The sequence below is a fragment of the Argentina anserina genome, chromosome 7 (genome assembly GCF_933775445.1).
Source record: "Argentina anserina chromosome 7, drPotAnse1.1, whole genome shotgun sequence".
In the NCBI taxonomy this organism is placed as follows: Eukaryota; Viridiplantae; Streptophyta; class Magnoliopsida; order Rosales; family Rosaceae; genus Argentina; species Argentina anserina.
The window spans coordinates 11,713,489-11,739,403 of NC_065878.1; the positions used below are offsets into that span (position 1 = coordinate 11,713,489).

General features: G+C 37.7%; 4 protein-coding genes across 4 annotated transcripts; 3 read left to right on the forward strand and 1 right to left on the reverse strand.

The window, feature by feature from the left end:
- Positions 1 to 374: 374 nt before the first annotated feature.
- On the forward strand, positions 375 to 1,700 carry LOC126803585 (heat shock protein 90-5, chloroplastic-like). The gene is made up of 5 exons (XM_050531370.1): positions 375 to 469; positions 607 to 770; positions 1,113 to 1,167; positions 1,275 to 1,413; positions 1,644 to 1,700. The coding sequence occupies exons 1-5, from the start codon at positions 375 to 377 to the stop codon at positions 1,698 to 1,700; spliced, it is 510 nt and encodes a 169-aa protein (XP_050387327.1).
- Positions 1,701 to 10,065: 8,365 nt separating this feature from the next.
- On the forward strand, positions 10,066 to 18,615 carry LOC126801562 (protein transport protein SEC16B homolog). Its single transcript, XM_050528949.1, has 14 exons — positions 10,066 to 10,210; positions 10,387 to 12,802; positions 12,929 to 13,249; positions 13,832 to 13,948; positions 14,066 to 14,188; positions 14,327 to 14,494; positions 14,757 to 14,882; positions 14,975 to 15,109; positions 15,574 to 15,701; positions 15,778 to 15,886; positions 15,961 to 16,398; positions 17,057 to 17,194; positions 17,312 to 17,607; positions 17,716 to 18,615. The coding sequence occupies exons 2-14, from the start codon at positions 10,499 to 10,501 to the stop codon at positions 18,296 to 18,298; spliced, it is 4,986 nt and encodes a 1,661-aa protein (XP_050384906.1). The 5' UTR covers positions 10,066 to 10,210; positions 10,387 to 10,498; the 3' UTR covers positions 18,299 to 18,615.
- A 1,054-nt stretch (positions 18,616 to 19,669) lies between these two features.
- LOC126803348 (uncharacterized) lies at positions 19,670 to 23,508 on the forward strand. Its single transcript, XM_050531154.1, has 2 exons — positions 19,670 to 20,177; positions 21,681 to 23,508. The coding sequence occupies exons 1-2, from the start codon at positions 19,773 to 19,775 to the stop codon at positions 23,256 to 23,258; spliced, it is 1,983 nt and encodes a 660-aa protein (XP_050387111.1). The 5' UTR covers positions 19,670 to 19,772; the 3' UTR covers positions 23,259 to 23,508.
- Positions 23,509 to 24,247: 739 nt separating this feature from the next.
- LOC126803586 (uncharacterized) lies at positions 24,248 to 25,492 on the reverse strand. Its single transcript, XM_050531371.1, has 4 exons — positions 25,472 to 25,492; positions 24,937 to 25,308; positions 24,607 to 24,801; positions 24,248 to 24,524 (listed from the first exon to the last, which is right to left on the reverse strand). Exons 1-4 carry the CDS (start codon positions 25,490 to 25,492, stop codon positions 24,390 to 24,392), a joined length of 723 nt encoding a protein of 240 aa, XP_050387328.1. The 3' UTR covers positions 24,248 to 24,389.
- Between the last annotated feature and the right edge of the window lie 423 nt (positions 25,493 to 25,915).

Consider the following 25,915-nt stretch of genomic DNA (forward strand, 5'->3'; position numbering starts at 1 on the left):
ACTGACAAAAAATTTGAGAAAACCGAAAAATATTAAGTTCAGTTTTCAGTTTAGTGGTCCAACCGAACCGAACTGAAATAAATGAATACGGCGTCGTCTTGTGTAGTATATATCACCCAAAAAACCCTAACCTTGCTCAGACTCGCAGTCCTCTTCCGCTCTTCGGCTCTCCTCTCTCATTCTCTCAATCCCCATCTCCCCGAAACCGAATTCAACGCCAAGCTATCTATTGCCCAACGCCACTAACCTCTATTCCTTGACACCTCCGAGCTCTACTTCCCGACGACGTCGAACCCAGATTTGCCCCTGACGGTGCCGACATTATCTACTCCCTGTCGATGCCACCTTGATCTGCAACCCACGACGGATCATCTATGTGCCGCCGGACTTCGGCATCGCACCCTCACAGCCATAAAAAAACTACAACGAAGAACAAGCAGAAGAAGGTAATAGTTGTAGCAAAAGGCCAGTCTTTCAATCTCTGTAAGCTTTTTCTCTTCTCTTAGTTGATCAATTGTTATTTGGTTTGTAAAGAAATATTACATTATATATATATATATATATCAATTTGAGTCTTGCTTTTTTTGATTCCATATCAATTGGCAGAATTAAGAAAGGGTTTCACTTGTGGAGTTGTGGTGAATTGAAATGGAGGCTTGCGACCAATAATAGACAGATCATTGTTCGATGTGATGTTGCGGTTGCCAAGAAAGAGATCGTCAATGCGCCCGGTGAGGAATTTGAGTACCAAGCCGAGGTGGTTTCTCTCTGTTTGTACTAAAGTTTGGATCTTTTTAAGTTTTACTCAATTGGGTTCTGAAGTTTGTAGAGTTTGTGATGACTATTGGTTTTTGTGTTGTATGGAGTAATGAAATTGGAGGCATTGGGTTTAAATTTTGGGCCTTTCTTCGTAGTTGGGACTGTTTATAGTTTTGGTTTGATCATAAATTTCAAAGCTTTATGTGATATGTGGTGTTGTTTGGATTTCTGAAATCTAGGGCTTTTACTTTGTTAATAGTTTGGGGTGTTTAAAGTTTTCATTCTCATAATTGGGTTTTGGTTTGTGAACTAAAAGTTGAGGAGGGCTTTTGGAACTTATTACTGGTATGTAGGCATAGTGAAAAGTCTCTACATCCACAAGGAGGTGTTCCTTAGGGAGCTGGTTAGGTAAGTACAATATATAATAGAATTCAAATCCAACCCAGAGAATGAGACAATTATGTGCATTATGTTATGTGCTTATATGCTGAGTTTGTTTTGTTATGGTGTTTCAGTAATGCAAGTGATGCTTTGGACACGTTGAGGTTTTTGAGTGTGACCGAGCTCTCGTTGCTTGGAGATGCTGGTGAGCTACAAATATGCATCAAACCCGACCCAGAGAATGGGACTATTACCATTCCGTATGTTGTTTCTGTTTGTTTTAACTTTTAAGTTGGCTTTTGTGTTGTGATTCTTTCTTCAACTGGGTGTTTATTTGTCTTTACTTCTTTGAGTTTGTATATGTTTCTTCTTCTTTGAGCTTTCCCAAAATACGTTTAAGTCTCATTTATGGAGCTTTGTATGTGAGAGTCAGTGAAATAAATGGTTTTGTTTTCTGGATATTTGTTAGTTTAAGCATTGAATGTTTCTGTGCTTATTTATAGGTGATGAGCTTTTGTTGTAAAAATGCAAAGGCTCTGTTTGGTTTGTTATGGCCCTAGCTTTTGTTTGCAAGATAAGATATTCCGACACTATTTGAAGACGAATGCATAGTGAAGAAATTGAAGGGGAAAACAACCTCTACTAGTACTCTGATTGTGCTACCATTTAACTTTGAACTTGGAAGCTTATAATCCTTATTTGTAATAGTTATGTTTGTTGCTTTTATTAACAGAGATTAAAAAATCAGAAAAAAAAAGTGGAAACAACCGAACTAAACTTTTCAGTTCAGTTTTCAGTTTCAGTTATTAGAAAATTGTAAACTGAACTGCACTGAACTAAAGTTTAAATTCAGTTCAGTTTTCAGTTTGGGTCCAAACCGAGCCGAGTGAACTGCGTGTCACCCCTATTACATATGGTATTGCAAAGCATAAACTATCTTTCTCTTAATTCTGGGAGAATTGGAGATGACTCAGACATCATATATAAATAAATATGATGTCGTGTGATTACATAGCACCGACTTAGACGGCAGTCACTACTGTCTGAAGGGTTTATTGGCCTAGTATTGACCATAACTTGGCCAAAATAAGAGGGCGGCATGCATGGCGGAAACTATACTCATGTATGTTGTTTCGTCTGATATGTATATATAGGGGTTTGGCATGGATATATTTGTTTTTTGAATTAATGGTCAAATTACTTTTATAATTCAGCAAACAGTACAAGGAATAAAACACACATGTGGGCTGATAATAAGAGTTACTCCCTATGATTACTGGAACACCTAGCTGCACCTAGGATCCCAACAACCAAAAGTACATCTACATTCTGAATAAAGTGTATAACACTTTTATTTTACAGACTAAAACTCACGTAGAAGAAGAAATTAAAATGTCATAACCACGTGAGCATAGTATGCCCCTGATCCAAGATTAGATCTGACGATGGGCCATAAAGACCCAATCCAACCAAGTCCACACTAGAAAAGGAACCCAAACTAAATTACTATCAGCACCAATCAAAGTAGAAACCCAATACCAGACACACTGAGTCGAAGACCAGATTCTCTCGAGCCCAAAAAGAAGTCTGTCCCAGCAGCAATCCAACTCAGAACCCACAAAGCCCAAAAAGAACTTGATGAGGCCACCAATCCCAATAAAACTGCTACACCGCTCCGCATGGATCGTGTTGGATTCGCCGTCGTGACCGACATCACGACAGTGACCAATAACACTGTTGTTATTGCTCTCGCCTAGAGGTGGCAAACAGCCTGGGTCAGGCCAGCCCAACCCATTTTATGCTGGTCAAAACCGTGCTCATGTCATGCTCGGGCCGGTCCATTTATTTATCGTGCCGGGCTCAGGCCGGACAATTGGTTTAGATATTAGGCCTAGCCCAGCCCACGGCCCAAGTTCATGTCAGGCCGGAAAAAAAAGGTCGGCCCGACCCATTTTCATTATAATGATTTATTAGAATAAAAATATTATGTATTAAAATATTTATCTGATATAACTATTTAGAATAGTAAAATAAATAAAATACTACAACATATTTCATAATCTTATTTCTAAAATGTTACATATGTCAAAACAATGATGTTTTTCTTCACTATTTTGATAATATTTGTAAAATAATGATGTTAAAATAATGAAATAATCAAAATATTTTGATTTAAAAGGTCTATTATTAAATTCTCATTATTATAATTATTTTAAAAATTATATAAATAATATAAAATTATGTGTTTAACGGGCCGGCCCATGAATTATCGTGCCCGAACCATGCCGAGCCCGATCCATGGGTTAATATACCTCACCCAGCCCGACCCATTAATATACCTCAAGTACTCTGGCATAGAAATTTCGACTCCGGCAAGGCCTAACATGATACATGTAAATTCAAAAACATACAAAAGTTCGATAAGCGGTTTAAGGGCTAATATAGTCCATTAAAAGGTGGTATCGTCCAAAACATAGGTATCCCGTAAATCGAAGCAGGTGTAAATGGTGTAATGTTGGTCCAAAAAGTTTATAAATTATAGCCTCACCTTGAAATTCATACTTTGACACAATGTGAGTCCAAAAAGTTTGTCCTCCTTTAGTCAAAGCCATGCCAGACTTGTCCCCGGATTCAAATGAGAAATTCTCTCTCTACGAATGAAGTAATTTGAGACGTACCTTTCTTCCAAATTGTAAAATGGGGGGCCATTGATTTTCTAAAAATGTTCATGAGCCATTTCTTATCATCGCCATAATATATATGTTAAGGCGAGCCAACCATGCATCACTGCCAGAGCAACTACACTTTATTATCAATCTATCATAAGAATCATGAGATGGAAAAAAATACGTTTTTGTATACTGTTCGAGTGCAGTGGGTGGTCTTTATCGATCTTATGCAATCGAGTGTCAAGAAAGTTAAAGGGGGAATGAGGAGCATGGGAAGTGCCTTATTGTGCCATTGATGCGTTGAGATATTATAACAGTTTGCAGCAGCATGATGCCCAGGGGCCGATCCAGCCGAAGTGAACTTAAAGCCAAAAAAAAACCTACTATATATATTTAAAAAAAGGTAGGAAGGGAAATAGAGAGCGCACACCGAACCCTTTCTTAGTTTATCACTTCTCTGTCTTTCACTCTTTCTTCTCATCTTCTTCTCGACTCCGTGTCTTCTTCTCGTCTCCTTCAGTTCAAGCTCGTCGGCCGTCACCACTCCGGCCTCTCACCATCGCCACTCCCCCGCTCCGCCGCGCTGCCGAATCTCCCATCTACAGGTTTAGCCCTAAGCTTTTTCTTTAAAAATCAAATCAAATTATAGATTATGGAATGATTGGAATCTAAAATTTGGTAGCTAGGTTAGAGAATTGGAGGTTATACAAACTGGGTATATGTGTTTATTAGTTTAACTATCATTTAGAATGATTGGAACTTTGGACTCTGAAGAATCGTATCTAAATTCATTTGTGTTTAAATGTCATACATTAGGATTAAGAGTACAACATAAGTGTCATCTCAAGTTTTGGATCAGAAGAATATTATAGATTAATAGATATATAGTGTACTCTTTGTAACCGAATCGTAAAACTAGAGAAAATTTTATATGGAAGATTAATATGTTAACTTCGACTGTAATAGTGTTAGTGGATCTATCATTATATCTCTGATGGAATGATTCTTAAATGCATGGTTTCTGACTGTGGAGACTAGTGTGGATTGTATGTCATGGTTTTCAAATTGCGCTTGCTATGCCATATTGTGGAATTTGTAGAAAGAATGATTCGTGAACTTGTATTGTAGTTCAGAGGGGATATCATGCTCCATATTTTAGTTTCACTGTTTTTATTAGGGCCCTAAACCATCTCAATATGTCAATCCCTTTTTTTCATTATCATGATTTCATATACCAAATAACAACTAATTAACATGCAATGAAGAATGTTTATTGCTTTGAATCCTTTATTCTTTTCAAGCACTCTTGTATTACTCGTGCTAACATGTAGGGTGATTGTTTTAGGATACTGCTTATTGTGGTGTCAATTATGTTTGTAATTGTGTTCGTCTTTTCACTATATATACATATTTCATTGGTTGTTCATGTAACATTGTGGAATGTACTTAGAGATATGCATCTTATGTTTGTTATGGTACAATACACTATTTTTTTTTGTGTGATTCTTAAGCAAGATAAATATGGCAGGAAATTATTAATTTTTTGGACCGTCTAACATTTAAACCTTCCTAAACCAAATTAGTCGTATGTTAGAGAATGGCTGAATAAAAGATTGAGTATTTGTCTATTTGGGTTTGTTTATTTGTCAAAAAATTTTTTACCATCGAGCAAATATTTTGTCTATCTAAATTATCTAAGGTGATATTTTAATCTTGGATCTACCACCGATTGCCAACCTTTGCAAACTATATGACAACGAAGATGATCAAACGGATCCAACAACTTATCTAAAATCAAATAATGAAGGTCTCCTGGAATATTTTCCCATTTACTAGTGTTGTTGTTGTTGTTGTTGCTGATGGTAAAAGCCATGTCTCTACAACACGGCTTTTTGTTAGAGCTCGTTCTTGAACACATGATGATCTCTTACCTACGATAAGTGTTGCTAGAAACCTTATTTGTAATTCATGACGAGTCATACCAGAATAAGAAAACTGTTTCAGAAGAATTATTATTTTACTATTGTGTGTCTTAGCCTATTTAGGTTTCATTATTAGAGTAGATTATGTTTTAATGTAATAGATATGAATCACTGATACTTCGGGATACTTCGTATGTAATGCCTATATATATGCCCAATTATCAATCAATAAAGTGTTCGGTTATGTTCCATTACGTTGTTATTATTCTCGTTTCTATCACACTCGATCACGTTATTATTGACTTTGTTATAAAGTGTCTGAGCGACGAGGCCACCAGAAAAATTAACCCTAGCCCTGAAATCCTTTTTCCAACAACCACATTTTCTTGGCATCACCGAAAAATAGATAGACTCTTACAATCTGATGTTGAAAAAGAAAGAAAGATGAAAAATCATAAACGAATATGCTATGGGCTCTCAAAAATCTTCTTTGGGAACCCATCCTCTTCTTTGTGCATCCCAGCCCATCGACATCGTCCTTGTCCTCCCAGCCTTGTGCACCACCTCAATGTGCGACATGCCCAAGAACCCAGCGCAGCCTTTGCCAATCCCTTCGTCGCCATGGTCCTGAATCGACCAACGCCATGGTCCTAAAAACCTATTTTTAGTCCTAAATGAATGAAGAAACCAGAGACTACTCCTAAATGGATAAAATGAGCTTAGAATAATACCAAAAGTCTACACTATTAAATGAAGAATATTTTCTAAATAATAAAGGAACATGAAGTGGTTGAATCAACAGGGAGAGAACTTTCGAAATCTTGAAGTCAACGAAACGAGATTTATAACATTGACTGTGTAAAATTAACGGGGGTGTATTGTATAGTGAGAGTTTTAAAGAAATCTATGAAATCCAAAAGTCTAGATATATTCAATATAGACTTTTAATTATCAATACAAGTTTAGGTGTATTCAATTAGGATTTTTTAAAGTCATTATGGAATCCATGAAAATCTGGGGGTATTCAATCCGGACTTTTAAAAATGAATAGAATTCTGTAGGTATTCAAAATATCATTCATACTTATGGAATTATAAACTCATGAAATCTCATTGACTTTGTAGTGTTAATTATACACACCACAATCCAAAAATTGTCTAGCCTCTAAACTAAAGATTTTCATGGACTTTCTCATGGACTTCATCATTGTATTTAAAAACGTTCATTCTCCACTATTTTTCTTTATTTTCTTTTTATCTTTTCTTTACCGATTTTTTCTACAACCTAACATGTTTATGTCCATGTTTATTCCTATGATGCCATGATTGTTTTTGGATGCAGCTATTACCACCCACAGTTTACTTTGTTCATCCCACATTCTCTTTACACCCCAATCTTATTTTTTTCCATCAGATTTAGTTTGTTCACCCCATTTCACTACCTAAAATACCATACTTTTTTCACCCTACATAATTGTTTTTGACTTTAAACTTACTTTGTCAATCCATTTGCCATTTTTTTTCATTTCATATTTATTTTAATAATCACTACTAAGAAAAGATCATGAGCTAGTGACTTGACTTCGGTCTTAATGTTTTACACCAGACGAATGAAGCTAACTCAACTGTGTTAAATTGAAGTACACATTCATTATCAGTTAATCATTCAATTAAACCATAGAATAATAAAACGATTTAAGGCTCCAAACCAGACATCAAAACAAAAAAAGAGACATGTGGCACATCACACATGTATAAGTTGAATTTAACGTTGGACATACTAATTAGACGTATTAGTGATACTGGTAGAATATTTTATTATTATTATTATTATTATTTCGAAAATAGTAGAAGATGAATGAATCGTGAATATAGTTGTTATAACGGCTAAAAGAAAATCTAATGTAATTAATCTTTAGGTTTAACTGCATCTTATGCAAAATAAAAGATAGTGTAAAGAAAAAGATTGTAATTTTTAACAACTTATTGTCTTTTAGGGTAATTTTATATCAGGACATATTGGTATTTCAATAATTCAATAATTTATGGAGTAAACAGAGTAGACTGTGGGGTGGCAATAGCCGCACCCTTGTTTTTATTCTTCTTTATGTTATGTTCTTACCTTGTATTTTTACACTTATTAAAACCTCATTCTCATATGTGAACACATGTTCAATGTTAACAATAAAAATAATGACGATAAAAGAAGTACGTAAGAAGAAAATAGAATAATAATCAAATCAATGTGTCATGAACAATGACTTCTTAAGTTTGAAATTTTCTAAACAATTTATTTACTTCCATTTTTTTAGTATCTATTTGTTGATAGATTAATTTTGTAGAATTTTTTAATTTTCTTAAATAATTGAGATTCTCTAATGGTTTTGTATTTTTGTAATACACAACCAATAAATTTACTTAGAAAAAAAATTATTTCGTATAAATGTTTTTATGACGCATTAATTTCCGTCCAATAGCACCAACGAGGCGTCAGAGAACCCATAGGGCCAACCTAGATACTTAGGACGCACCCGGACACCTGAGAATGAAGCAAATTGTCACGGAACCATGAACTTGTAGTTTAGAGACATAGTATGCATATTATTCAGTTACCATGCATTATTTTCATAACTAACAAAAAAAAGTAGTTTCAATTTTTTTTGAGTACTGAGAAATCTATGAGAGTCGATCAATTTCAATTATCTGGATTTCATGAATCAATAAAAGTCTGTAGATATCAGCCTAAAGTCTGTGGTTATGAAAGTCTGTGTACTTTTTAAAGAGTTCGTGGAATTTCTAAAAATTCTGTTAATTAAAATAAGTCCACACAAATCTATATACAATATACCCCCTAATTCAACTTATAAATTAGGCAAAAATGCCGATTTGCACCCTAAACTTGGTCTTAATTGTCAATTTGCACCCCGAACTTGCATTTGAGTCAATTTACCTCCTAAACTTGGTAAAAATTACCGATTTACACCCCGAACTTGCATTTGAGTCAATTTACCTCATAAACTTGGTAAAAATTACTGATTTGCAACATATCCGTTAAATTTAATGTTTTCAATCCAATTTTAAGTCACATGTCATGCATTTAAGGGGTAGTATTGTCATTATATATTTATTCATATTTAATAATGAAATAAATTAATAAAATTACTTAAGAGGAACACTTGCTACAATGTTTGTTTTTTCGAAACATGTTATTGATTTATATATTTATTATTTTATGTGATATAGTATGTTAAAAGATATTAGAAAAATATAAATAAATAAATATATTGAAAATTAAAAATAAATGTGTTTTCCGAGAGAATTACTATTCTACAATTGTGTGTGTCTTAGCATTATTAGGTTTCCTGTTAGAGATAGATTCGCATCTCTGTAATAAATTAGGACCTGAATCCTACGGGATTGTGGTTATGTAATGCCTATATATTACCTCATTATCAATCAATAAACGGTTACGTTCTGTTCTATTACGTCGTTATTATTCTCGTTTTGTTCCTTCTCCAACAATGTGTACATATAAAAATATATTTATACACAACACACTATATTTGAATGGGTGGATATGTTGAATATATAATTCAGAGTAGGGTTAAGTATGTAGAAAAAAAGATGTAAATAATAATTTAATTAACAACATAATCCTCATTTTAAAGAATATTTTTATTTGTTTTTAAGAAAAATATAAATAAAAAATGACAACATTACCCCTCATGTGTATGACATGTGACACAAAATTGGATAGAAACAGTTAAATTTAACGGATGAGGTGCAAATCGGCAATTTTTACCAAGTTTAGGAGGTAAATTGACTCAAATACAAGTTTGTGGTGTAAATCGGCAATTTTTACCAAGTTTAAGAGGTAAATTGACTCAAATGCAAGTTCGGAGTGCAAATTGACAATTAAGACCAAGTTTGGGGTGTATTTTGATAATTTTGCCTATAAATTATCCCTAAAAAAACTCGATCAAAATAGTCAATCTATCAATTTAAAAGAGTCAAATTCTAAATTACTCACAATTTAACCATGTTTCATTACTCTTTCATACCTTCATACTGTACCACTCAAACTTGCATCCTCCACAGTCCACACTTGGTATGAATGATGCTATGTCTAACCTCACATCGTTCACAAAATGAATCACACCCTCTCATTCCAAGAAACAAAAAGAAATTATCCAAAAGAAGCCAGTCAACCCAAAAGGAGTCCCAAATCTTTCTCAATCCAAATCCGATTCAACCTCCACCTACCAGACCAGTGTCCTGTCCTCACCGGACCAATACTCGTCACGTGACATTGTACACAACTGTCACGTGCGCCTGAAACTCCCATAAAAACATGCAAACTTTCCCGGGTGGGTGATGATGCGGTGCTTCAATGTTGTTGGTTTTTCTACTGTGATGTAAAAGATCCAAACTTTCTCTCTCAAACTCTGATTCTCTCACTCAATTCATTAGGGTTTCACAGGTAAACCTTAATCTCACTCGTCTTCTCATCGAGTTTACTAATCATGTTAATTTCCTTAGTATTTTACTATTTTTCAAATTCAACGATTTAAGAGAAGAAGAAAAAAGTCAAGGTGGGATTTTGAAGATCTTGCTGAAGTCCTAGTGTTCTGATTTTTATTTGTTCTTTGAATTTAGGGTTTTGGGTTGTTGGAATTTCGATTGTGTGAGTTTTCGTGTGGGGAGTAACTGAAATTTGTAAATTGGGAATTGGGGGTTTGAGTTTGGTGGGGGGGTTTTAGGGTGTTAGATGGCGAGTTCTGCGTTTGAGTTGGATGATCAGACGGATGAGGATTTCTTTGACAAGTTGATTGATGATGAGGACATTGATTTTTCGGCCTATGGGAAGAGCTCTGTAGCAACAAAAGTTGAGCTTAATGTGGTGAAAGAGGTTTCCAAGTTGAGTGTTACGGATGCTGGTTCTAGTGGCAGCATTGGTTCTCAGGGTGGTGGTGAGTTGGGTGGGAAAGACGGCAGTGTGTTGGAGCCATCGGATCCAAAGGAGGACTCTTTGACTAGTGCATTGGTGGCCAAAGGGGAGGAAGGTGTAGTGGATGGTAGAGTGAGTACGAGTGTTGTATCGGTTGATAGTGAATTGGGTCCTGTGGATGGGAGTAATGGTCAATTGGGGCGCGGCAATGAGGTTGTGATAGCGTCGTTGGAACAGCACCAGGATCCTGTGGTCGGTGAAGGAAGAAAGTTATCGGTGCTGTTAAATAGTGATGAGGCAGTGGAGGATAAAGCTAGTAATGTGGCTAGTGCATTGGAGGGTGAAGGGGAGGAAAGTGCAGTAGATGGTACGGTTAGTAAGAGTGTGGTGCCAGAGGGTACAGGGGTCAAAGTAGTTCAATGGAGTTCGTTTAACTCAGATCCTTCTAGTGGTGGTGGATTTGGGTCGTACTCGGATTTTTTCAGTGAAGTTGCCGATAATTCAGAAGACCCATTTGCGAATTTGGGTAATACTGACCAAGTTAATGGTGTTTTGGTAAACTCAGTTTCTGCATTCGGTCATTCTAGCTATGGGCAGCATCAAGAAGATCCATTTGCAAATTTGGGCAATGCAGGTGAATTTGGGGCCACATCTGTTTTGACTAATGGTGTTCTGGAAAATACTGTTTCTGGTTTCCAAACGTCTAGCTATGGCCAGCATCATGAAGACCCATTTGCAATTTTGGGTAATGTAAACCAAACAGGGGCCAAACCTGCAATGACTAATGGTGTTCAGCAAAACTTGGTTTCTGGTTTGGATGCTTCTATCTATGGGAAGCATCAAGAAGATCCATTTGCAAATTTGGGTAACATAGACCAGTCTGGCACTGAATATTATGTGGGTAATGGTGTTCCGGAGAGCTCAGTTTCTGGTTACGGTACTTCTGGCTATGGGCAGCATCAAGAAGGTCAATTCTATGGGGCTTCTGAAAATCAAAACTTAGACGGGCAAGAATTAAATACTAGTCAGAATTGGGAAAACCTCTATCCCGGATGGAGGTATGATCCAAATACTGAGCAGTGGTATCCATTGGAGGGTAATGATATGAATGTAAGTGGAATTGCAGATGTGAACAACAATGCAAATGCTCAGAAGAGTATTAACGTAAATTCTCAGTCTGTAGATGCTTCTTATTTCCAGCAAGCAGTGCAGACTGTTTCCAAAAGTGTGGTTGAGGCATCTGAAACTGGCACAGTTGTTAATTGGAATCAGCATTCTCATGGGAACCCAGAATACCCTGCACATATGGTTTTTGATCCCAATTACCCTGGCTATTACTATGACACAAATATCCAACAATGGAGGGAGTTGGAATCTTATGTTCCAGCAATTGATCAATCAACAACTGTGGTTCATAATCAGCAATATCATGATACAAATGTAGAGAATCATGGATCACAGAATCCAAATTGGGATATAGCTACTAGCTTTTATGATCAGCAAAATACGAGTACCTGGCATGCTGAGAATGTTGCCAAGAGTGACACTATTGGTTTTACTGAGAAACAGCAATATAACAATACAGATGCTGACAACCATGGATCACAGAGTTCGAACGTTCAACCAAGTGTTCCAAACTGGGATGGATCTATGACAGCCTCTGATCAGCAAAATACGAGTCTATGGCATGCTCAGCACAATACTGAGAAACTGCCATACTTGGACCGGAAAATTTCAACTGAGCATGCATTTAATTCTGTGAATCGACAAACAGGGTTCAATCCTTCTGGATCTATTGCTCTTCATCAAGACCTAAGTCAGGGCAATGATATTAGTAGTGCGATTAGTGGCTTTGATCCTGCCAACTTTTCTCAGCCTCAGGATCAAGCCAAGGTGCCAAACCAAGTGATGCATTTCTCACCCGCTAACTTTGTTAGTCAGACACCAGCACCATTTTTTCAGCAGCCACTACAGAATGGACCTCTGTATTCACACGAGGTTAGAGACGGGAGGTCATCTGCTGGACGACCTGCACATGCTCTGGTTACATTTGGATTTGGTGGGAAACTTATAGTAATGAAAAATCATAGTTCATTTCATGCAAACCAGACGTATGGAAGCCAGGTAAAGCCTTTTACTTTCTGTTTTTCATTTCATGAGACGGAATACTGCATGCGTAAATAACTAAACATCGTGATTTTGGCATGATACTGTAATATCCTTAATTCTTGATTCCCGTTTAATGTGAAGGGGTCTGCAGAAGGTGTCATTAACGTTCTCAATCTGATGGATGTTGTCAAGGAGAAAAATGAGGCTGCAAACTTTGGAACTGATGGTTGTGATTATTTCAGTGCCTTGTGCCAGCAATCTTTTCCTGGACCTTTAGTTGGTGGGAATGTCGGAAATAAGGAATTAAACAAATGGATTGATGAAAAAATTGCAAATTGTGGAACTCCTCACTTGGATTTCAAGGAAGGGGAGCATTTGAGATTGCTTTTCTCTGTACTGAAAATATCTTGGCAATTTTATGGAAAACTTCGATCTCCCTTTGGTAGTGATCAAAGATTGAAGGTAATTTCATGTTTGGTTTGTGAGTGACTTGTTTTGTTTCGATCCCTTTAGATGTGTCAAAATTTCACTGGATTTCTATCTTACGGTTTAAATATCTAAATGCATTTCACGAGTTCAACGAATTTATTCTATCAATTAGTTAGGCTAAGCTTCTAGCTTTGTCAATGGGCATGGTCAGTTGCTGGATTTTGATTTGATACCTTTGTATGGAAAGTACAACCCTGCAACCACATAGATTTACAGTTTCCGGTCTTATCTAGTATTGTCATAGTCAGGTGTTCTACTGCGACTTGCTTCATTGATGGCATGTGTATATAGCCTTTTATCAGGTTTTAATCTTTCGGCATTACTGTGCTCTTCCTACTACCTGTGCATCTGGTAATATTCTGTAAACTGCAAGTTTATTGTTTTTGTTGTTGTTGTTGTTTTCTTTAGACCAAAATATTTTGCTCATGGTTAGACGGTTAAACCGTATGTCCTCAGTGAATTTTGAAGTTTCAGAGCTCCTCCTTTTTTGTCATTCCAGAGTTTCCTGTTCTCCTGTTGGAATTATTACTAACTTCTTGTGTTATATATACTTAGGAAATTGATAGTCCAGAATCAGCTCTTGCTAAACTTTTTGCGTCTGCTAAAAGTAGTAATGAGTATGGTACTCTTACACGGTGCATGCATAATTTGCCTTCTGAAGCACAGGTTCAGGTCTGCCATATTCTCTCTCTCTCTCTCTCTCTCTCTCTCTCTCTCATTGAAATCATGTGTTGCCTTTTTTGGCTACATCATCCATAATTCCATAACAGATCTATTTTATTGCTTTAGGCTACTGCTCTTGAAGTGCAAAAGCTTCTTGTCGCTGGGAGAAAGCATGAGGCTTTACAATACGCACAAGAAGGTCAATTGTGGGGACCAGCACTTGTTATTGCATCTCAACTTGGTGATCAGGTTCTTGTATCATATTTCCACAATAAAGTGTTCACTAATTGGGTTGATTCTTTTTGTTCACTAATAAACTTAGGATGTCAGATATAATTTATATTTGATGCTGATGCTTTGTTTTATTTTGTTTCGGTGCTGCGGCAGTTTTATTGTGATACTGTGAAGCATATGGCTCTAACCCAGTTGGTAGCCGGATCACCATTGCGAACGTTGTGCTTGCTAATTGCCAGGCAGCCGGCAGATGTGTTTTCCGATGCTACTGCAAATAGCAGTTTTCCTATTATCAAAAATGTGTTGCATCAGCATGAACAGGTGATTTATACAATTTGGTAAATTGCAAGCAAAACAAGCAACAGAAAAACAAGATGATCCAAGTTAATTGGAATGTGTGGGTATTGGCTGGTTTTCCAACTACTGTTGTAGTAATTAAATCTATCATCTGCTTTCTAAGTAAACAGTACTACACTCAGATAGAAATTGTGCATATATGTGCTAGCTGTTAAGTTATGATTCTCTGTTTTGTAGTTTGTTGTATGTCTTTTTGTAAAGCAATTTGATTAATTTTTCGCTACAGGTTGGAGCTAATTACATGTTAGATGACTGGGAAGAAAATCTGGCCATCTTAACTGCAAATAGAACGAAGGATGACGAGCTTGTTATCATCCATCTTGGAGATTCTTTATGGAAGGATAGGGGACAGGTATGCCTATGTCTTCTCTATATATCGATTTTTGCACCTTCAAAATTATATAGTCATCTGTAATTTTATTCTGACTAAAAGCATCTGTGCAGATAACTGCTGCACACATATGTTATTTAGTTGCAGAAGCCAGCCTTGAGCAATATTCAAACAGTTCAAGACTGTGTCTTATTGGTGCTGATCATTGGAAGTTTCCACGAACATATGCCAGTCCGGAGGCTATTCAGGTTCTCTACATTGTATTTTGATAATCTGATTCCCATGATTGATACACTGCTTAAAGTTTGAATGGAATATTTAGCACTTGTAGCTTTAAATGTCTAGTGCTTCCAAAACACTGGAAATGATACAATTCTTTAGTCAGGGCATCAGAGGCTATCATAAACACTCTCTATGAGGTCTAGAATAAAGTTTTGGTACATGTCATTCATTAGTCTGTAGAATAAAACTTCTAGCTTTATATTGCTCCAGGCCTCATTTCCAGTGCTTATAAAATGTCGTCTTTATAGTTTTCTTCAAGTATTCAGAAATGTAGCATTCCGCTTGTAGATTCTGGTGTGATGTAGTTTATACTTTGAAAACATCCCCCCACAAAACATTTGTAGAAAACAGAAAATGTATCACTTGCGAGAATATTAAATATGGTCTACAACAGATTTTTACTGGACAAACTTGTTGTATATGTTGACAGAGGACAGAGCTGTATGAATATTCAAAGGTAGTTGGAAATCCTCAGTTTCTTCTACTACCATTTCAGCCGTATAAGCTTATTTATGCCCACATGCTGGCTGAAGTAGGCAAACTTGCTGATGCGTTGAAGTAAGTATAACTATTATTCATCTAGATGGTATATTCTGATTTCCTTTAGCTTATGTACACGATGTGTTTTTTTCAGATATTGCCAAGCAATTTCAAAGACTTTAAAAACTGGTCGAACAGCTGAGGTGGACATATGGAGAGAGTTAGTGTCGTCTCTGGAAGAGCGGATAAGAGCCCACCAGCAGGTATTTCTCCTTTTTTCAGTTCTTTTCATTGGTGTTTCCCTGTTTACTATTTCTTACAGACACATTATGTACAGAGTGGTTATAGCATAAATTTGGCTCCAACCAAATTGATGGGTAAATTGCGTACATTCATTGATACTACTGCTCATCGTGTTGTTGGAGGCCTACCTCCACCAGTACCAGCAACAGCACCGGGCTTTGCTCAGCTTAATGAACATGCTCATCAACCAGTATATCCAAATGTAGCCACCAGTCCGTCAACAATGGTTATGCCTTCAGCATCAAAGCCAGTATATCCAAATCTAACCACCAGTCCATCAACAATGGTTATGCCTTCAGCATCAATGCCAGTATATCCAAATGTAACCACCAGTCCATCAACAATGGTTATGCCTTCGTTAATGCCTTCAGCATCAATGGAGCCAATAAGCGAAAGGACTTCTGAGAGCAACCAACTGAATATGCCCAACAGAAGCATTTCAGAGCCAGACTTTGGTAAAAGCCCTAGTAAGGTAGATATTTATTTTAGCCAGCAGTGTTATATTTTCCTTTTGTTGTTCAACACTTGAACTTCTACCATTTTTTGAAATGGAACTTCCTTAGACCCGTTAAAGTCAACAAAGTTAGTAGATTTTCCAACTTTTGTTCCCGGTTCTAGCAGTATTCATCTTTTAACCCATTTGGTAATATTTGAACACTCTTTCAGCGGAGTTTTTACCTGGGGGTAGTTGGAATGGGAATGTTTATTTTTATTTTTTTTTATGTCATCATAAATGGTTAGTTTCCATCTGCAGGTTTTAATTAATTTTACGTGTACAACTGGGGAAGTGTTTTTCCTTTTCTTTTTCTGTGACTAATCCTTTTGTGCTGTAATCTGAAGAAAGTGAGGGAAAACATGTGTCACATATATTTTATGGATACATAAAATAAAGATGCAAAATAGAATTTAATTGATTCTTTGAGGGTCAAGTGCACAAGACTTCCAAGTTTTGGGTAATTGGCAAGTGCTCTGAGGAGATGGAATATTAAAAGTGATTTAAAAACATCAACTTGGGAGCACCTTTGATCCTTTGATATTTGAGGAAAAAATTGGATTCAAAAGTTCACCTGAGGTTCACTGACAGAGAGGTGGGATGAAATTTTACAGCGGTCATTTTTGTGTTCAATCAGGTTGATTCTTCCAAGACAGTGGACTCCTCTAAAACCCCACAAAAAACATCAGCATCCGGCAGATCACGTTTTGGTTTTGGGTCACAGATATTTCAAAAGACTCTAGGACTGGTCATAAGATCCCGGACAGATAAGCAGGTAGTTATCTTTGTTATATGTTTGAAAATTTTAATAAGCGTACCCCCACCCCCCTCTCTTTCTCTCTCTGTTCTTACTTCAACCTCACAAGTTTTCATGTTTTATGTTCTTCTGAAGGCTAAATTGGGTGAAACAAATAAGTTTTACTATGATGAAAAACTCAAGCGTTGGGTTGAAGAAGGTGCTGAACCTCCAGCCGAGGAAGCAGCCTTACCATCACCTCCGCCAACAACTGCAGCTATCCAGAATAGGATGCAAGATTACAATGTGAATGATGCGCTGAAAAGCACTAGTTTCCCTGCAGGTGGCGGGCCGGAAATTAAAAGCCCTGCATCTTTGAGTTCAGGGGGACCACCAGTTGCACCCGGTTCAAACCAGTTCTCTTCGCGTGGGCGTACGGGTGTTCGCTCGAGGTAGTCACTAGATTCTCTATTTCTGTATCTCCTCATTGCTTTGCTCTATAGCTATTGCTAAGAAGTGCAATCCCAGTTCTGTAATCTACGATGTTTTCAATTTCTTAGGTATGTTGATACATTCAACAAAGGCGGTGCGACCCCAGGTAACTTATTTCAGCCGCCATCTCTTCCAGCTGCTAAACCAGGGAGTGGTTCCAATCCCAAGTTTTTCATCCCGAGTCCAGTAACTTCCTATCAGGAATCAGTTCAAACAACTGGAGAAAGCACACAAGAATCTTTTGTGACCAACAACAATCCTCCAAATTCAGTAGACACGTTCTCTACCCCGCCAGCCTCAACACCGTCATCAATGATCAGTGCTACGAAATCTTTAGATACATTCTCTACCCTGCCAGCCACAACACCATCGTTGATGACCATGCAACGGTTTCCTAGCATGGATCACATTGTACAAAAGAGAGGAGGAGAATTGGCAAATGGCAGTAGCTTTGTTCCACCTGAATCTCGTCGTGTGGCATCATGGAGTGGCAGCCTTAGTGAAGCAAGCAATCCTTCGATAAGGGGTGAAACAAAACCAACAGCAGTAGGTATGTCCCCATTGTCGTATATGCCTAGTGTTACTCCACCAATGCAGTTTCAAAGAAGCAGTGGTAGTTTTGGGGATGACCTTCAAGAAGTTGAACTATAAGTTATTAGGGACTAGTTCATAAATATATAGAGCATTGCATCAGGGATGCCCCCTTTAATCCCATTAGACGACTTTTACTTGTATACCCAAAATCCAACAGTTAGTTTGGATGACCAATTTCGCTTTTCAGCGGACGGAGCTTGTTCTCTGAAAGCAGAAAGGTTGTGATGGCATTCATGTACAGGCCAACAGATTACCCCAAGTAAAAAAACAGAGGGGGTCCTGAAGGCTATAAGCCAAGCAAGCAGCTTTTGTACCAATGTCTCCAGGGAAATTTGCAAATATAAGTTATACCATTTATCTCATTTACAGTTCTAGTTCAGAATTTTGTCAAAGCGAATTATTTAAAAACGAGTTGGAAAATTTCTTACTGTTTATCTCATAGTCCAAAGCCATGGGAGTGTCTGGAATGGCGCCAGTGGTGCACTGGTGCTGGACTGTTGGCTAGTTTGGTTTCTTAATTCTTCTGGGTAGTTACCTCCATTTCTGATTTTCATGGACAAAAAATGGTATATATAACCAAAAGAAAAGGAAATAGTTGAACGCTAATGATTATGGGGATGGATCCCCATTCCATGGCTTGCTACTAAAAAAATTTACTAAACCTTATAAGACCAAATTGAAAACTCTCATCCTATAGGCAGGTTCTTCCAATATTGTCACAAACAAGTCAATGTCATGTAAGGGTCGGCAATGGGCTGGGCCGAGTTTACTTATAAAAGCGAGGCCCACGGGTCTTACGGGCTTTTTCAGACCGGGTCGAGTTTTTTAAATGGGTTGGGCCGGACTTATTATATTTATGTGTAATATATATTTTTATAAAAAAAAATGAAGAAAAAAATAGGATATGGTAATTATTTAACTAAATATAGTATAAAAAATAAAAAATATAATTAAATTATTTAAGTAATTATATAACAAATAAATACATATAAAATTATTAATTTAAAAAATAAATAGGCTTTCGGTATGCTTTTAATCGGAATTTTTAGAGCCAAACTGGATTTTGACTGTATGGGCTCCAACAGACCGATACTTTGATATTAACTCGGTTGTACTTTTTGGATTGAGAACCGGGTAGCAAGCCACGTTAGTTACATTAACGAGTTAGTAATACGTATTACATTAAATACTGACATTGTCAAATCCACGACCCCATCAAAGCTAAAGACTACAAGCACACACGAACTTGAAGGTTCTATCAACTCGTAGTAAGCTGGTGAGGGCTAATACTCAAATACTAGACAAGAGGGTTTTCATGTTTTTATCAGATGTCTCCGGATTTGTGTTTATTTTTTCTTCTTTCAAATGAATGTTTATATTCGACAATTATCAACTTTATAACTGAGAAAGTGAACCATGGAAAAAACTCCTCCCTTAAACACAACACGAGTATGCCCATCTCATAAGTCCCGAACTAACAATAGCTGATCCAGAAACTACAAACCTTCATAACCAACACACAAGGAAAACCATGGATCCTTCCTCCTCCTATACACAAACTCCTCAACCTGACCCTAACCAATACCACCACCAGTCTCAACCCCAACCACAACTGCCATATGACCCTTCAACAATCCAACCCCATGATCCCAACACTTACTACTACCCCTCCTTTGATCCAAACCAACCCTACCAATACTACCAAGATTACACCACTAACTCCCAATTCTATCAACAACCCACTTCGATTCACCCTCCCGGCGTCCCCATTCCGGCGCCGATTTCCGAGACTGCCCATTTGCAGAATGCGTATTATGGACATGGTGCTGTGGAGAATAATCAGCTCCAGCCTGCCGATTCGGGTTCTGGGTCGGGTCAGGCTGCGGGTTCGGAGGTAACCCAGCTTCCCGTTCAGGTGGAGGTGGCGCAAGTTAAGGTAAGGCCTTTTTGATTGGAATTCAAGTTTTGTTTTTTTTGTTTTGGTGATGTCATTGTTGTTAAGAATGTGAAAGTTGCAATCTTGGGGTTTTGCATTGAGTTTTAAAAGTGGTTACTTTATATCAGTTTGATGTTGATTTGATATCCAGAGCTTCTTTATTGTCAGTTACCTTTTTAAGTTTTAACAAGAAAATTCTAGTTATGAAACTTAGGCAGTTATAGTGTGTGGGATTCTCAGAAGCATGAAGTACATGTTGAGATACTAATGACATTTTTTTTGGTATAATTGGATTACATGGAGGATTAGCATTTAACTTCTACAGGTGGCAATGAAATAATAGAGGCTGTGCTGTTCTAGAAGATGGGGTTTTGACTTGAAAATTTGCTAGTTTGATTTTGCTATTCAAAAAGATTTTGTCTAATCAATTGTGTGTATGTGCTATGCTTTTATATAATTAGTGAAGACGAGCATGGACTGCTGTGTGCTTAATTGTATACTATATTTTTCTTGTTAGGAGATGTATTTTTCTTTTGGAATAGTGATATTTGACAATACACTATCATAAATTTTATGTTGAAAAGAAAAATAATAAGAACATGGGACAAGAGTACCATATATTACATCACAGTGATCAGGGTAGTGAATTAACAATCTCCCGAGCTCAGCTTGTTTCACTCACAAGCTTGTTTCTTAGCCTGAACAACAACCTAAGCATGAATTAGATTTGTGTACAACACACGTGATTTTTCCTAAAATAAATAACCATAAAATTATTGGCACAACCATAGTTTGGTACTCTATTACCTTTAGGTATGCATATTGGAACTTGCAAAGATTTGGTTTGGTTTGGTTGATATACAATCTAGCTTGCCAGCCAGAACGCTGATCTAACTTCGGACACCGGCCTGAAGTTCTGAAGTTTTATGTTGTTTGATATTTGACACCCTGTGCTAATCTAACTCATGTGACAGTATTTCATCTTTCCATATTTTGAAGTGTGTATACACAATGCTGATGTTTTAATCAAGATTCTGTTCTTTATTTTTCATTTTGGGGGAAATTCTTTAGGACAAATGACTTATGCGGTTTTACCAGACCCAAGGCATAATGGTCGATACCTATTTTGTTTCTTTTTATTTAATAATTGAAGAAATCCTTCTCTTTCAATGCTTTATGATTCTGAGGCATTTTTAGTAGCTTATTGTTTTGATTCGCTGTTGAAATGGTTCTACATTTTAAAATTGAATCTGCATGTTGTCTCCTTAAAGTACTTTTGAAGATCTATAGTCAGATTGTTTGACTTAATTTCCTCTACATGTTGCCCTTCAGTCTTTAATAAAGTCATATTGTGATTTTACATGATCTTGATCTCTTTGTTTTATTTTTTATTTTTGAGCATTTCATCTAAATGTCACTGTTCAGTTCATTGTTCCTCATCATGAAACCATTAGTAATAATATCATTCCATGGATTGCTTTATCCTTAAATCCTATTCTGCAGACTGGGCAAACTCTATATAGAGGTGGAGGAAGGAGGGGCAATAGGCCCTTCCGAGGGGGTGGTCGGGGTCATTTGGGTTACCATGGTCATGGACCAGATGGCTCGGCACCACCCTTCCATGGTAGGGGACGTGGCCAGGGTGGTGGTAGGCACTTTCAACTGTATGGTACTGCATTGAGCAATCCAAATTCAGCATCTGTACCAGCTGAAGGTGTAGCTTCTTTTAAGCAGCAGCCTTCAGCATTGGTCTCTTTGCAGGCACCATTACCTGTACCGACACAAGTGTCTTCTGCTTCATTCTGGCGACCTCCCCGTATGGCTTGGTGTGAACTTTGTAGGGTTGACTGCAACACTCTTGAAACCCTTGAGCAGCATAAAAATGGAAAGCGGCATAAAAAAATTCTGCAGGTTCATGAGGAGTTGCAGAAAGCCAACAAAGTCAATACTGAAAAGCAGATTGTGCAAATCCCCAACACTGAATTAAAATCAGTAGTTGGTCAGACTGAGAAAGTTGAGGGATCTGAGGAAAAGCAACCCTCAGAAGGAAACTTAACCTCTGAAGTAGTTACTGATGATAATAGAAATGAAACAGATCGGAGAAAAATGGTGGGAAACTCTGAAGCTTCTGAAGAACCTGAGAACAAGTCAAATGATCAGTTTGCAGCTCGGGGACGTGGATCCAAGCGTAGAATGCGAGGGGGTCGAGGGGGTAAGTATTTGAGGACACATGAAGGATCAAGAAGAGTAGTTGAGCCTCCTAAACCCAAAGTGAATCTTCTCATATGTGAACTGTGCAGTGTGAAGTGCGAGTCACAGGTGGTTTTTGATAGTCATGTGAGTGGTAAAAAGCACCTAGCGGCCCTCAAGAGGTTTCAAGTCCACCGTGCTATGTATGGAGAACAGGGACTCCAAGCACTTTACCCACCTAACTTAACTGCTGCTTCAACTTCAGTTGCCCCTCCTGTAGAGCAAGTCCCCCTTCCTCATATACAGCAAGTACCCTCTCCTCATGTACAGCAAGTGCCCCCTCATGTCCAGCAAGTCAACCCTCCTCATGTACAGCAAGGTATCATTGATCCTCATGCCTTCTTGGCCCAAGTCCAGCAAGGTGGCAATGATCCTGAGGTCCTGTTGGGGAAACTATTGGTATCGTATATGCTCTCTAAAACCCAGGCACAAGGAGGGTCTACATCGTCCGTGGCAACAGCTCCAGGAACTAACATTGAAACTCAAAATCAACTGCAATCGCATATTCAAGGATTACTAGCGATATGTCAAAATGGGATCCAAAGTGCTATAGTAGGCGCCCAAAATCAGCAGCAATCTGGCTTTGTGAATTCTGGAGCCCCAGCAGCTGGAAACACAGACACAAACACTAGGAATCAAACTTTGCAGATTCACGCAAAGGAGGCAAGTTGTCGTATAAATGATTCAGTTGTGGTGTCAGCAGAGAGCGCAGGCCCAAGCAAGCAAGTTTCTGAAGAAGCATCAAATAAAGAATGCAATGTTGTCGCTTCAGCTCCAGTTCAGCAGCAGCCTGTAAACCAAATGCAAGAGCCAGAGTCTAAGAAAGAATAGCCAACTTAATAGATCCAGTTCCATATCTTTTTCTTGTAGGTATCTGAGCTAGAGTGGTTGTAAGCTAGGCCTTTCAATGACCTGAGATGCATTTGTTTCAGCCATAGTAGAGTTTTATATTGGCTGCAATAATTAGCTTTTGTAAATTGGATACGTTCTGCGTTCTTACAGGCTTGTAAGAAGTCCTGTGGCAACTATTTTGATGTAGCGCATTGTTATGGAACAACTTGCATATTATCGAGACTCGCGAATTGAGGCAAATATCATTCTTATCAAGCACCCCATAGATGGTTTTTCTGAAGCTCGAGGCCTGCTAAATCTCAAATGACTTTCTTCTGGGGTCGAGCTATGCTCGGCTTGATTTGGTTTCGTGTCGATGGCATGGCTTAGTTGTGGAACATGATCGAGCTTGAGCAAGGCTCATTGGAGCTCAAGCTAAACTTTCTAGTCAAATAATAAAGTCAATGATAGTTAGAAATATACCATATCAATCTTAAGGAGATCAATGATGTAAGAAACCCAAAAACCATAGTCAGTGGCGGATCTAAGGTTCAAAAATTACCCGAGCGGAAAAAAATTCGTAATGTAAACTCTTAATAAGGTAAAAAAAATAATTTTACAAACTACTCATCAATAAAAACTTATATCACTAAGAATCAAATAAAATTAATCTGAAGAACAATTGAAGGTATTTTTAATATATATTAAATTTTATAAAGAGCACAATTTGTTTTTTGAAAGACTAACAAAAAGGCATTAAATTCTTAAACTCCGCATACTCGAGTGAATTACAAAATCTAATATTCTTGATGCAGAAGATGTCCAGGAAAATAGTTCAAAGCTGATTAGCAAAATCTGGCAAGACTTAACAAATCCTTGTAAAACATTTAACTCATGGAGAACAAGCATTTTACTTATTTCAGGGGTGATCCGAGAACTCATGCTGAAAACAATTACTCAAGCATGGATCATTATACGTCCTACCAAAAGACACAAAGAAAGACTAAGTTTCTGAACTAAGGTTAGTATATTACATTATTACGGCACTCGTCTACAAATTCCAAATAGAGATGGCTTATGACGATTCCTGGATTTTTCTGATAAATTGAGATTTACTGAACCATATGCTTACTATTCAGTAGTCTGTTTAATCTGGAAGGTCTCGGTCTTTTCATACCAATCCCATGCTATATATCTCTCATAAATGGTGACTTCCCCATTTGTGTTGACAGACATTGCATCAGTGCTTCTAGTACCATATTTCCCCTATGTGACATTGAAAAGAAAATCTTCATAAAATGAATTAAGCAGGGACACGACTATATAGGAAGATAAGTAATTGGCTTACCAATTCATGGCGGAAATGATCAATAAATATGGAACTTCGTTTATATTCTAGTTCTGAAGAATAAATGCAAGGTAGCAGGCTTTTGTCGTCTCGAGTTGTGTCTGTCATTAGTTGTAGAGCCATTTCATTTAACGAAGCTTCATCATCTCCGTACTTGTTTAGCATCTCTTTGAAACTATTGCCAAGTGCGAGAGAAGAATCCAATTGAAAGATATAAAGGACAAAATTATAATGTAAATGTCACCAAACCAACAATGCAGGGAAGAACAAGCTGAATATGTGATAAATTTGATTCTTACATGCCAAGACTACTTGACATTTAGTTATTACCTTAGGCCAAGCAAAATCAAGCATTGCATCATTTGTCAATACATGAATCCCTGGTGAAACCTCAGTGATACACTTTTTCCCCTCCTTTGGCCTGTTGGTTACATAAAGCATGCTCTTAGAACGAAGATCAGCCAATATCAGGTTAATATGAAGCTTGTCATATGCATTGACTTTCTTCATATCTGCAGTGACCTTCACGAGTTCGGTGACTGGTTTCTCTTGTTGAATTGCCAAGAGAGGACCTTGGAGCTGGGTTGCATTTGCTAGCTCCTCAGCTGTGGAAACAACAGCCTTAAATTTGCCAGCACGCCTTGGGAAGACAACCAACTTCTGCTTGTATGTCTTTAAGTGGAGAACATTGGTTTGAAACCCCTCAAGAGCACAGTCAACATCCAAGATCACACGTTTTTAGCTACCCAGAACTGAGACAGTCATTTGTCAAAATCTGCCATGCGGTTATAACATATTAAGCCCAATCTCCAAAATTTTCTCCCAGCAGCCGCTGGGAGCGCCGTAGCATAGATCCGCCACTGACCATAGTCAAATAAAGTTGCATGATCTATATTGATAATTTCATGCTTTATAATTTAAATTAAATATGCTATGAATGCTATCCCTCCTGGGACTTATTCAAGAAGTTGGTCAGTGGCCACAGAGAGCAAATGACGTATCTTTCACACTCTTCGTTTTAGACTTTTAGTGACATCTCTGTCAAGACATTGATTGATGAAATAGTGGAAGGAAAGGAATCGCTCTTCCAATTTGGAAGCCAACGCTTCTACCGCGCTTCCAATTAGGAAGCCAACGCTTCCACCGCGCTTCCAGTTTGGAAGCCAACGCTTCTGCCGCGCTCCCAAACCCTCCTTTTCTAGAATCACGCTTCCGTCGCGCTTCCTCGCGCTTCCCGGCGCTTCCGCTCCCGCTTCCACTTCCGAAGCGGGAATCGGTCGTCAAGGTAAGCTTCCGTGCTATGTAGCAT